General features: G+C 47.8%; 1 protein-coding gene across 4 annotated transcripts in view; it reads right to left on the reverse strand.

Moving 5' to 3' along the window:
* Window positions 1-13790, reverse strand: part of LOC110523118 (protein Shroom3) — a 158445-nt gene that overhangs the window by 65871 nt on the left and 78784 nt on the right. For 3 of the 4 annotated variants that reach the window (XM_036936803.2, XM_090191617.1, XM_036936804.2), the window contains one exon: window positions 629-751. In XM_036936803.2, coding sequence (XP_036792698.2) covers window positions 629-751 — 123 coding nt within the window. Of the gene's footprint in view, window positions 1-628; window positions 752-6794; window positions 7269-13790 lie in introns of those variants that run through there. The other variant, XM_036936805.2, reaches the window with a different exon arrangement.

A 13790-nucleotide genomic window follows, 5' to 3' on the forward strand; every position in this document is an offset into this window, starting at 1 on the left:
ATGGAACCACATTCCCTATATAGTGCACTACTTTTGACCAGAGCCCGATGGAACCCTATTCCCTAAATAGTGCACTACTTTAGACCAGAGCCCTATGGAACCCTATTCCCTAAATAGTGCACTACTTTAGACCAGAGCTCTATGGCAGCCTAGAAAATCTCAAATATAAAATATATTTTGATTTGGTTAACACTTTTGGGATTACTACATTATTTGTTATGTGTTACTTCATAATTTTGATGTCTTAACTATTATTCTACAATGTAGAAAATAGTACAAATAAAGAAAAACCCTTGAATGAGTAGGTGTGTCCAACCTTTTGACTGCCACTGTACACTAATTGAAGTGGATTTAACAAGTGACATCAATAAGGGATCAGAGCTTTCACCTGGATTCACCTGGTCAGTCTGTCATGGAAAGAGCAGGTGTTCTTAATGTTTTGTACACTCAGTATGTAATCATCATACTTAACATGTTTAAGGATCTAAATATTTCCATATAAAATGTATAAAACCCGCTTAAATAATAAGCCCTGACTTTCTGACAGGGGCCCTGTGTTCACCGCTCCACAGCATCAAAAATGGATTTAGAAATATATATTGATTTATCACTTGATTGATTGACTAACCTGGAGGGGTAGGTGTGATGCCAAGGAGGGTCCTGGGATATTTGCATCATGCTGGGGTCTGGCTGCCCCTCGCCTAGCTTGGTGGCGTGCCACGAGTGAGGTCTGGAGACAGGCTCGCTGCGTCTGTAGAACATAGAATTAGAACATAGAAGAGAGAGTGAGTTCTCGAGACAGGCTCGCTCCGTCTGTAGAACAAAGATTTAGAACATAGAACAAAGAACTATAACATAGAAGAGAGAGTGAGTTGTGTCTGTAGAACATAGATTTAGAACATAGAACATAGAATTAGAACATAGATTTAGAACATAGAATCAGAACATAGAAGAGAGAGTGAGTTCTGGAGACAGGCTCGCTGTGTCTGTAGAACATAGATTTAGAACACAGAACATAGATTTAGAACATAGAAGAGAGAGTGAGTTCTTGAGACAGACTCGCTGTGTCTGCGGATGGAAGTTTAGAGTGGAGGGAGGTCAGGATCCAGGTCGACATTGAGATGGAGAGAGGTCAGGATCCAGGTCGACATTGAGATGGAGTGAGGTCAGGATCCAGGTCCACATTGAGATGGAGTGAGGTCAGGATCCAGGTCCACATTGAGATGGAGTGAGGTCAGGATCCAGGTCCACATTGAGATGGAGTGAGGTCAGGATCCAGGTCGACATTGAGATGGAGTGAGGTCAGGATCCAGGTCCACATTGAGATGGAGTGAGGTCAGGATCCAGGTCCACATTGAGATGGAGTGAGGTCAGGATCCAGGTCCACATTGAGATGGAGTGAGGTCAGGATCTAGGTCCACATTGAGATGGAGTGAGGTCAGTATCCAGGTCCACATTGAGATGGAGTGAGGTCAGGATCCAGGTCGACATTGAGATGGAGTGAGGTCAGGATCCAGGTCCACATTGAGATGGAGTGAGGTCAGGATCCAGGTTTAAATGTCAGGAATTGTGAAAAACTGAGTTTAAATGTATTTGGCTAAGGTGAATGTAAACTTCCGACTTCAACTATACGTAAAGGGGTCTGGTATAGCTTAATGAAAAGGGAGGTTCATATATTGTTATACTGTATATTGTTACATAATGTGTACAAGCTGGAAGATATTAGTGTTTGGAGGGAAGCCCAGAGGGATTCACAGAACAGAGTGAACCAACATCTGAATGTAGTTAGTCACATCAGACCACAATGCCTCAGAGAGTTTATGACAACTTGTTGGTGATTCATTAAACCTGTGAGTGCTGCCTGTGAATGCTGCCTGTAAATACTGCCTGTGAGTGCTGCCTGTGAGTGCTGCCTGTGAGTGCTGCCTATGAATGCTGCCTGTAAATGCTGCCTGTAAATTCTGCCTATGTATGCTGCCTGTAAATGCTGCCTGTGAGTGCTGCCTGTGAGTGCTGCCTGTGAGTGCTGCCAGTGAGTGCTGCCTGTGAGTGCTGCCTATGAATGCTGCCTGTAAATGCTGCCTGTAAATTCTGCCTGTGTATGCTGCCTGTAAATGCTGCCTGTGAGTGCTGCCTGTGAGTGCTGCCTGTGAGTGCTGCCAGTGAGTGCTTCCAGTGAGTGCTTCCAGTGAGTGCTTCCAGTGAATTCTGCCTGTAAATGCTGCCTGTAAATGCTGCCTGTGAGTGCTGCCTGTGAGTGCTGCCAGTGAGTGCTGCCAGTGAGTGCTGCCAGTGAGTGCTGCCAGTGAGTGCTGCCAGTGAGTGCTGTAAGTGAGTGCTGCCTGTAAATGCTGCCTGTGAGTGCTGCCTGTGAGTGCTGCCTGTGAATGTAAACGCCTGTGAATGTCCAACACAACGACAGCAGGTGGGTTTATTTGTCACTGTGCAGAATTAACCCCCCCCCCAACTGAGTGAGATGGAGAACATTGGTCAATGGTATTTGGTCCTTGTAGGAGCCAAGGGCTCCAACAGTCAAGAGGGTAAATCATGCGTCATGAAGTAGTCTTATTTTCTCCTTGTCTCCAACCCAAACTGCTGTGGTCTCCTCTACTGTTGCTGTTTTTAAAACAAGTGTTTTCATGCCTGATCACCAGACAGACTGCTACTTCTGCTGCAGTTCGTCCCAGAAAACACAACACAAACCCATAACGGCAACCAGACCGCAACAAAACTGTTTACTAAGATGTTGCTTAAGAGATTAACCATGGCAACCAGAAACAGTTATGAAGCAACCAGATAACACTGGTTCCCAAAAGGCCTTTGACCCCTAAACAGGGAAATACCCCAACACACCATTTATCCAATAAGCTGCCTACACCACACGCAACTTGCATTGTACATTGTGTGCTCCTGCTGCTGTTAGGAGAAAATTGTGGCAAGACGTCTGGTTTAAACCCCCATTGTACTGCTAGGAGAACGTTGTGGCAAGACGTCTGGTTTAAACCCCCATTGTACTGCTAGGAGAACGTTGTGGCAAGACGTCTGGTTTAAACCCCCATTGTACTGCCAGGAGAACGTTGTGGCAAGACGTCTGGTTTAAACCCCCATTGTACTGCTAGGAGAACGTTGTGGCAAGACGTCTGGTTTAAACCCCCATTGTACTGCTAGGAGAACGTTGTGGCAAGACGTCTGGTTTAAACCCCCATTGTACTGCTAGGAGAACGTTGTGGCAAGACGTCTGGTTTAAACCCCCATTGTACTGCTAGGAGAACGTTGTGGTAAGACGTCTGGTTTAAAACCCCATTGTACTGCTACCCCCATTGTACTGCTAGGAGAACGTTGTGGCAAGATGTCTGGTTTAAACCCCCATTGTACTGCTAGGAGAACGTTGTGGCAAGACGTCTGGTTTAAACCCCCATTGTACTGCTAGGAGAACGTTGTGGCAAGACGTCTGGTTTAAACCCCCATTGTACTGCTAGGAGAACGTTGTGGCAAGACGTCTGGTTTAAACCCCCATTGTACTGCTAGGAGAACGTTGTGGCAAGACGTCTGGTTTAAACCCACAAACTTGAAAACTATTTGACAACAGCTACCTCCTGACCTTCAGCACCAGTCAAACAAATGATTGACTGAGAGGTTAGCAGCTCAGTATGTGTTTACAAATGAGAAGTTATTACTAAGCTAAGACCATCCCCATAGCCAATCCCCTCAACCCGGTCCATAATAACAGACTGGAAAGGCCCAGTAGTCCTGGCCTGGGAATGAGCCACAGGAGAGTCCAGCTGCATGCTATCACTGTGCTGAAAGCAGATTGACTGCCTCCCCCTCTTTCTGACTCACCCTCATCCTCCTCCGTCCTCCCTTCTCACCAGAAGCTGTGAAGCAGGGAGGCCTAGCTATCATCACTGTGGACTCACAACCAAGCTTTCACAGTAGTCTGATTTACACACAGTGAAGACCAGGAACTCTCTACTCTCTACATTCAGACCAGGTAGTCTCTATTCTCTACATTCAGACCAGGAAGTCTCTACTCTCTACATTCAGACCAGGTAGTCTCTATTCTCTACATTCAGACCAGGGGGTCTACACTCCCTACATTCAGACCAGGAAGTCTCTACTCTCTACATTCAGACCAGGTAGTCTCTATTCTCTACATTCAGACTAAGAAGTCTCTATTCTCTACATTCAGACCAGGGGGTCTACACTCCCTACATTCAGACCAGGAAGTCTCTACTCTCTACATTCAGACTAGGAAGTCTCTATTCTCTACATTCAGACCATGGGGTCTATACTCCCTACATTCAGACCAGGTAGTCTCTATTCTCTACATTCAGACCAGGAAGTCTCTATTCTCTACATTCAGACCAGGAGGTCTATACTCCCTACATTCAGACCAGGGAGTCTCTACTCTCTACATTCAGACCAGGAAGTCTCTACTCTCTACATTCAGACCAGGTAGTCTCTATTCTCTACATTCAGACCAGGAAGTCTCTATTCTCTACATTCAGACCAGGGGGTCTATACTCTCTACATTCAGACCAGGAGGTCTCTATTCTCTATATTCAGACCAGGGGGTCTATACTCTCTACATTCAGACCAGGGGGTCTACACTCCCTACATTCAGACCAGGAACTCTCTACTCTCTACATTCAGACCAGGAAGTCTCTATTCTCTACATTCAGACCAGGAAGTCTCTATTCTCTACATTCAGACCAGGAGGTCTCTATTCTCTACATTCAGACCACGGGGTCTATACTCCTTACATTCAGACCAGGGAGTCTCTACTCTCTACATTCAGACCAGGAGGTCTCTACTCTCTACATTCAGACCAGGAGGTCTCTACTCTCTACATTCAGACCAGAGGGTCTCTACTCTCTACATTCAGACCAGGAAGTCTCTTTTCTCTACATTCAGACCAGGAGGTCTATGCTCCCTACATTCAGACCAGGGAGTCTCTACTCTCTACATTCAGACCAGGAGGTCTCTACTCTCTACATTCAGACCAAGAAGTCTCTATTCTATACATTCAGACCAGGAGGTCTCTACTCTCTACATTCAGACCAGGAGGTCTCTACTCTCTACATTCAGACCAGGAAGTCTCTATTCTCTACATTCAGACCAGGAGGTCTCTACTCTCTACATTCAGACCAGGAAGTCTCTATTCTCTACATTCAGACCAGGAGGTCTCTATTCTCTACATTCAGACCAGGGGGTCTATACTCCCTACATTCAGACCAGGAGGTCTCTACTCTCTACATTCAGACCAGGAAGTCTCTACTCTCTACATTCACACCAGGAGGTCTCTACTCTCTACATTCAGACCAGGAAGTCTCTAGACAATTCCTCCTTGGAATCAAGCTCTCCAACCTCTCCTGTTTCAAAACAACAGCTTGTGTCAGTTATGCTATTCTTCCCGCTGGCTGCCAAATGTCTAACAAGCAGCCATCATATTTCATGTTTGTCAGCCTAGAAGATCTTCCTGATCCCCAAACACAGTACTTAGCTTAGAAGATAAACAGGAAATGATGCTATCTTCACCTTCGTCCAGCTACAGAAACATGAAAGAAGCCATTGTTTACACCCCCAAAGTGATGCATCACGTAACAATTTTTTTTATAACGTCACAGTATTTTTGACCATTTATCCAACTTGCTCAACAAAACTGCAAACTCACTCCATACGCCACACCTGAGCATGGAATGCAGTCCATAAACTCTACAGATGAGTCTGTAGGTCCCAAAGCCTCCTTAGACGACCAGCTGTGGAACAGACAGACCACAGACTACAGAGCAGGTGAAACCTCTAAAACCAACCCTACCCCCCAGAATGTTACCCTAGAACCAACCCTTCCCCCCAGGTTACCCTAGAACCAACCCTTCCCCCCAGAATGTTACCCTAGAACCAACCCTACCCCCCCCCCCAGAATGTTACCCTATAACCAACCCTACCCCCCAGAATGTTACCCTAGAACCAACCCTACCCCCCCAGAATGTTACTCTAGAACCAACCCTACCCCCCAGGTTACCCTAGAACCAACCCTTCCCCCCAGAATGTTACCCTAGAACCAACCCTACCCCCCCCCCCCCCCAGAATGTTACCCTATAACCAACCCTACCCCCCAGAATGTTACCCTAGAACCAACCCTACCCCCCCAGAATGTTACTCTAGAACCAACCCTACCCCCCAGGTTACCCTAGAACCAACCCTACCCCCCAGGTTACCCTAGAACCAACCCTACCCTCCAGGTTACCCTAGAACCAACCCTACCCTCCAGGTTACCCTAGAACCAACCCTGCCTTAGGAGAATACTACAACCATGTTACAACCCCCAGGATGTTACCTGGCTGTAAACCTCAACCTGCACCACCCCCAGAATCCTACCCTACCCTACCCTTGACTCTAACCCTCAGGTAAGGAGGGTTCCAGTTACCTGGCTGTAAACCTCAACCTGCACCACACCCAGAATCCTACCCTACCCTACCCTTGACCCTAACCCTCAGGTAAGGAGGGTTCCAGTTACCTGGCTGTAAACCTCAACCTGCACCACCCCCAGAATCCTACCCTACCCTACCCTTGACCCTAACCCTCAGGTAAGGAGGGTTCCAGTTACCTGGCTGTAAACCTCAACCTGCACCACACCCAGAATCCTACCCTACCCATGACCCTTGACCCTAACCCTCAGGTAAGGAGTGTTCCAGTTACCTGGCTGTAAACCTCAACCCGCACCACACCCAGAATCCTACCCTACCCTTGACCCTTGACTCTAACCCTCAGGTAGGAAGTGCTCCAGTTACCTGGTGAAGCGTAGCACCTTGGAAATGAGTCCGGTGGCCAGGCGGTTGACGCTGGTCTCAGAGGGGGACTTGCACAGTGCCCTGTCTGACCGCCTCAGTTCTCCCGGCCCCGTCCCCAGGCCTACATCCTCCTTCTTCTGCTTCCTCCGGAGCTTCCTCCTGTAGAAGGCCCCTAGCAGCTCCATGGTAACAGTACTGTACGACAGAACACCCTGCTTGGTCCGCTAACGTTACCGAGCAACTCTGAAATGGCAGGCGGTGGGCAGAGGCTGGCGGGGTAGGCTAGCGAAGGAGGGTTTGAGACGGACGTCGTTAAACCAGCACGCAATTAGACGTCATTACCTCGCTAACATACGATGAAGCATGAAGTAAACATCCTGCCCTGCAATGCTCTGGACACTGGGAACTAACAGAGAGAAGGAGATGGAGGGAGAGAGAGAGAGAGGGAAGGAGGGAGACAGAGTCAGAGCAAGTGATAGAGAGAGAGAGAGACTCAGTCCTTATTCAATATCCAAGGCCCAGAAATGAATTTGAACGCTAAGAGGGGAAACCCAACCCATGATAGCATGTGATCACACAGACACACACAGAACAATGACTCTAATATTTTCTCTTCTTCTCTCCTCTTATGCATCCCAAATGGAACCCTATTCCCTACTGTTGACCAGGGCCCTATTCCCTACTGTTGACCAGGGCCCTATTCCCTACTGTTGACCAGGGCCTTATTCCCTACTGTTGACCAGGGCCCTATTCCCTACTGTTGACCAGGGCCCTATTCTCTACTGTTGACCAGGGTCCTATTCCCTCTTGTTGACCAGGGCCCTATTGCAAGTTCAAACCCCCGAGCTGACAAGGTACAAATCTGTCGTTCTGCCCTTGAACAGGCAGTTAACCCACTGTTCCTAGGCTGTCATTGAAAATAAGAATTTGTTCTTAACTGACTTGCCTAGTTAAATAAAGTTTTTTTTAAAAATCATAATAATTCCCTACTGTTGACCAGGGCCCTATTCCCTACTGTTGACCAGGGCCCTATTCCCTACTGTTGACCAGGGCCCTATTCCCTACTGTTGACCAGGGCCCTATTCCCTACTGTTGACCAGGGCTCTACATGAAATAGGTGGCCATTTGAGGGGAACCCTATCAGTCGACACGTGACTCCCGTCCTAGTCATCGAACGGACCCCCAGAAGCCATTAGGCAGGCGCTGAGCAAACATGAAGAGAGGGCGGCTGTAGTTCAGGAGAATCATCATCTAGCTACAGCGATTATCTGTCATTATTCAGGGTGTGTCTGTCTGTCAGTTGGCTTCCTGTCATGGGTGTTGACATGATGGGTACACAGTCCTTTGGCTACTGGAGGAGATGGATGTGGTCTCTACAGTGAGTGAATGGGATGTTTTTATCAGAGATGGGTGTGGTCTCTACAGTGAGTGAATGGGATGTTTTTAATCAGAGATGGATGTGGTCTCTACAGTGAGTGAATGGGATGTTTTTATCTGAGATGGGTGTGGTCTCTACAGTGAGTGAATGGGATGTTTTTATCAGAGATGGGTGTGGTCTCTACAGTGAGTGAATGGGATGTTTTTAATCAGAGATGGATGTGGTCTCTACAGTGAGTGAATGGGATTTTTTTATCAGAGATGGGTGTGGTCTCTACAGTGAGTGAATGGGATGTTTTTATCAGAGATGGGTGTGGTCTCTACAGTGAGTGAATGGGATGTTTTTATCAGAGATGGGTGTGGTCTCTACAGTGAGTGAATGGGATGTTTTTATCAGAGATGGGTGTGGTCTCTACAGTGAGTGAATGGGATGTGTTTAATCAGAGATGGGTGTGGTCTCTACAGTGAGTGAATGGGATGTTTTTATCAGAGATGGATGTGGTCTCTACAGTGAGTGAATGGGATGTTTTTATCAGAGATGGATGTGGTCTCTACAGTGAGTAAATGGGATGTTTTTATCAGAGATGGATGTGGTCTCTACAGTGAGTGAATGGGATGTTTTTATCAGAGGTGAATAAGGGCAGTAGGTAATATGGGAAGGATTGGGTATCTGTTTGTGAAGTAGCCGACTAGATGATGAAGAAGAATATGAATACACACACACACACACACACACACACAGGCATGAGCATAGGAAGCCGTTGAACAGCCATGACACCCAATTCAACCTTCTACAAAGGGATGTGTCTCATTATCCCTCACTTTCCCCAGGAAGGACGGATTCTCCTGCCTGCTGACACTCCCATGAAACCCAACCTTCGGGAATTCAACCCAAACAACGTCCTGAGCGCAGAGACAGAAGAGGGGCCCGGAGTGAGTAGCGGAGGAGAGAAAAGAGAGAAACACAAACACCAATATTCACAAAGTGTCTTAGGGAGGGCTGATCTAGGATCAGTTTTGCATTTCAAATCCTAATTATATGGACCCGGGGGGACCTGATCCTAGATCAGCACCTTTACTCTGAGATGCTTTATGAATATGGGCCCAGCAGACCAGTTTCATTCTCAACAACATCACCCCCCCCCCCCCCCCCCCCCCCATTGAAGGGCTGTTCTTTGTAATCTGTGGCCAGGCCATGGAGAGAGAGAGAGCCAGAGAGAGCCAGAGAGAGAGAGAGAGACAGAGAGAGAGAGAGAGCGCCAGAGAGAGCCAGAGAGAGCCAGAGAGAGAGAGAGAGCCAGAGAGAGAGCCAGAGAGAGCCAGAGAGAGCCAGAGAGAGAGAGAGAGAGCCAGAGAGAGCCAGAGAGAGAGAGAGAGCCAGAGAGAGAGAGAGAGCCAGAGAGAGCCAGAGAGAGAGAGAGAGCCAGAGAGAGAGAGAGAGCCAGAGAGAGCCAGAGCCAGACCAACAGGGTGTGTCTCCGAAACAGAAACCTTATCTCCACTGTGGGAACGAACACAGTCTGTCTGGATAATCTTTTGATCTGAGAGGAAACTGAAATTGGAGAGGGGATTGGATGGAGCGAGGGGAGAGGGAGGATGGAGGGGGAGAGGAGGGAGAACGAGAGGACAGGTCAGAGGAGTACCTCAACACTGTACTATCTGACCAGACAAGAGGGAGGAGGAGGAGAAAGAGGACAAGGAGGTGAGGTGACCAGTCACCTCACTTCCTGGGCATGCTGCTATATCCTATCATCATCTGGCAGTTGTTTTAGAGTGGGGGATTCCTTAACTTTCAGAGGAACTGTGGGGTGGGGGGTTAGTGAGGATTCCTTAACTTCCAGAGGAACTGTGGGGTGGGGGGTTGGTGGGGATTCCTTAACTTCCAGAGGAACTGTGGGGTGGGGGGTTGGTGGGGATTCCTTAACTTTCAGAGGAACTGTGGGGTGGGGGGTTGGAGGGGATTCCTTAACTTTCAGAGGAACTGTGGGGTGGGGGGTTGGAGGGGATTCCTTAACTTCCAGAGGAACTGTGGGGTGGGGGGTTGGTGGGGATTCCTTAACTTCCAGGAGGACTGGGGGGTGGGGGTGGGGGGATTCCTTAACTTCCAGAAGGACTGGGGGGTGGGGGGGATTCCTTAACTTCCAGGAGGACTGGGGGGTGGGATTTCTTAACTTCCAGGAGGACTGGGGGGTGGGGGTTCCTTAACTTCCAGGAGGACTGTGGGGTGGGGGGGGGGGGGGATTCCTTAACTTCCAGGAGGACTGTGTGGTGGGGGGGATTCCTTAACTTCCAGGAGGACTGGGTGGTGGGGGGGTTCCTTAACTTCCAGGAGGACTGTGTGGTGGGGGGGTTCCTTAACTTCCAGGAGGACTGGGGGTGGGGGGGATTCCTTAACTTCCAGGAGGACTGGGGGGTGGGGGGGATTCCTTAACTTCCAGGAGGACTGGGGGGTGGGGGGGATTCCTTAACTTCCAGGAGGACTGGGGGGAGGAGGGGATTCCTTAACTTCCAGGAGGACTGGGGGGTGGGGGGGATTCCTTAACTTCCAGGAGGACTGGGTGGTTGGGGGGGATTCCTTAACTTCCAGGAGGACTGTGGGGGTGGGGGGGATTCCTTAACTTCCAGGAGGACTGGGTGGTTGGGGGGGATTCCTTAACTTCCAGGAGGACTGTGGGGGTGGGGGGGGATTCCTTAACTTCCAGGAGGACTGGGGGGTGGGGATCCTTAACGTCCAGGAGGACTGTGGGGTGGGGGGACAGTGAGAGAGAAGGGAACTCTGAGTGGCTAACAGGACAGTGAGAGAGAAAGGAACTCTGAGTGACCAACAGGACCATGAGAGAGAAGGGAACTCTGAGTGGCCAACAGGACAGTGAGAGAGAAGGGAACTCTGAGTGGCTAACAGGACAGTGAGAGAGAAGGGAACTCTGAGTGGCCAACAGGACAGTGAGAGAGGAGGGAACTCTGAGTGGCCAACAGGACCATGATAGAGAAGGGAACTCTGAGTGGCCAACAGGACCATGATAGAGAAGGGAACTCTGAGTGGCTAACAGGACAGTGAGAGAGAAGGGAACTCTGAGTGACCAACAGGACAGTGAGAGAAGACAGACAGCAGAGCAGAGCAGCTATCTCTGAGTGACCAACAGGACAGTGAGAGAAGACAGACAGCAGAGCAGAGCAGCTATCTCTGAGTGGCCGACAGGACAGTGAGAGAAGGCAGACAGCAGAGCAGAGAAGCTATCTCTGAGTGACCAACAGGACAGTGAGAGAAGACAGACAGCAGAGCAGAGCAGCTATCTCTGAGTGGCCAACAGGACAGTGAGAGAAGACAGACAGCAGAGCAGAGATCTCTGAGTGACCAACAGGACAGTGAGAGAAGACAGACAGCAGAGCAGAGCAGCTATCTCTGAGTGACCAACAGCACAGTGAGAGAAGACAGACAGCAGAGCAGAGCAGAGCAGAGCAGGGCAGCTATCTCTCTGTCAGTGAATTACATTTTTTAAATAATGTTTTGGCACGACTGTCTTATTTCAATGAACTAGCTGCAGGCACAAATAAACACTCAATCATATCATTTGCATAGAAATCCAAATAAAAACATTTAGATAGAAAGATGTGTGTGTCATGTACGACAGCTGCAGATGCATATCAACCAGCAGAGCAGATCCTACGTATCAATAACAAATATTCTTAAAAAAAAAACACAGACAACTGGGCTAAATGTATACAACGTGCTCTGGTGCTCTGCAATAAGGGGCGAGGGGTGGGGGTAGTCTAGTGGTTAGAGTGTTGGACTAGTAACCAAAAAGTTGCAAGATCAAATCCCTGTCGTTCTGCCCCCCTGAACAAGGCAGTTAACCCACTGTTCCCAGACCAGTTAACCCACTGTTTCTAGACCAGTTAACCCACTGTTCCCAGACCAGTTAACCCACTGTTCCTAGACCAGTTAACCCACTGTTTCTAGACCAGTTAACCCACTGTTTCTAGACCAGTTAACCCACTGTTTCTAGACCAGTTAACCCACTGTTCCCAGACCAGTTAACCCACTGTTCCTAGACCAGTTAACCCACTGTTTCTAGACCAGTTAACCCACTGTTTCTAGACCAGTTAACCCACTGTTTCTAGACCAGTTAACCCACTGTTTCTAGACCAGTTAACCCACTGTTTCTAGACCAGTTAACCCACTGTTCCTAGACCAGTTAACCCACTGTTCCTAGACCAGTTAACCCACTGTTCCTAGACCAGTTAACCCACTGTTCCTAGACCAGTTAACCCACTGTTTCTAGACCAGTTAACCCACTGTTTCTAGACCAGTTAACCCACTGTTTCTAGACCAGTTAACCCACTGTTCCTAGACCAGTTAACCCACTGTTTCCAGACCAGTTAACCCACTGTTTCTAGACCAGTTAACCCACTGTTTCTAGACCAGTTAACCCACTGTTTCTAGACCAGTTAACCCACTGTTTCTAGACCAGTTAACCCACTGTTTCTAGACCAGTTAACCCACTGTTTCTAGGCCGTCGTTGAAAATAAGAATTTGTTCTTAACTGACTTGCCTAGTTAAAAAAAAAAAAACAAGATGACCAGAGTTTGAGTTCTTCAATGTCGTTAGCTGCCCATTAGCATGTTGGATGCATTGGACTATAAAGGTCTGGAACGATGATGTAGGATGACATGAGAAAGCAGTTGGGAAATACATGCTTCAGTTTCAAATACTCAATGAACCAATCAAATTGTACTTATGAAGCCCTTCTTACATCAGCTGATGTCACAAAGTACTGTATAGAAACGCAGCCTGAATGTGAGTGTATTTCTGTGGTTTAAATGATGAGCCTAATTTCTCTACTAACCTTCTAAAAGTTGACGGTGGCAAATTCTTGCCCATCTACTATTATTTAACTAACTATGACTGAGTGAGGTATGTCGTCCATCATGTACATTTCATGCATATACTGTACAAGAACAACGTCACGTTAAGTCCTTCACCGTTGATCGAGTACAAATAGCAAAGGTGTCTCTCAGCAGGCAGTATTTTCAAGTATCTAAATATAGTGTAACTTACCAGTATGTAACCTTACCAATCAATGTGCTGTGTATAGAGAGAGAAGTGTCGTGAGGGAAACAATCTCCCAATGTTTCAGTCCAGGAATGAGAGCTTTTACCGTCTATGTCGAAAGTCTGGGCCTCTAAATGTAGACAGTAAAACTTTCATCAACGTATGCTTCAGCATTCTCCACCTTCATTATCCTGACCTGCTACGTTAATTCTCCTAACCTGCTACGTTAATTCTCCTAACCTGGTACCTTAATTCTCCTAACCTGCTACGTTAATTCTCCTAACCTACTACCTTAATTCTCCTAACCTGCTACGTTAATTCTCCTAACCTGCTACGTTAATTCTCCTAACCCGCTATGTTAATTCTCCTAACCCGCTACGTTAATTCTCCTAACCCGCTACGTTAATTCTCCTAACCCGCTACGTTAATTCTCCAACCCGCTACGTTAATTCTCCTAACCCGCTACGTTAATTATCCTAAACTGCTACGTTAATTCTCCTAACCCGCTACGTTAATTCTCCTAACCCGCTACGTTAATTCTCCTAACCCGCTACGTTAATTCTCCA

Source organism: Oncorhynchus mykiss, chromosome 12, assembly GCF_057628025.1.
Source record: "Oncorhynchus mykiss isolate SJ-2025 chromosome 12, ASM5762802v1, whole genome shotgun sequence".
In the NCBI taxonomy this organism is placed as follows: Eukaryota; Metazoa; Chordata; class Actinopteri; order Salmoniformes; family Salmonidae; genus Oncorhynchus; species Oncorhynchus mykiss.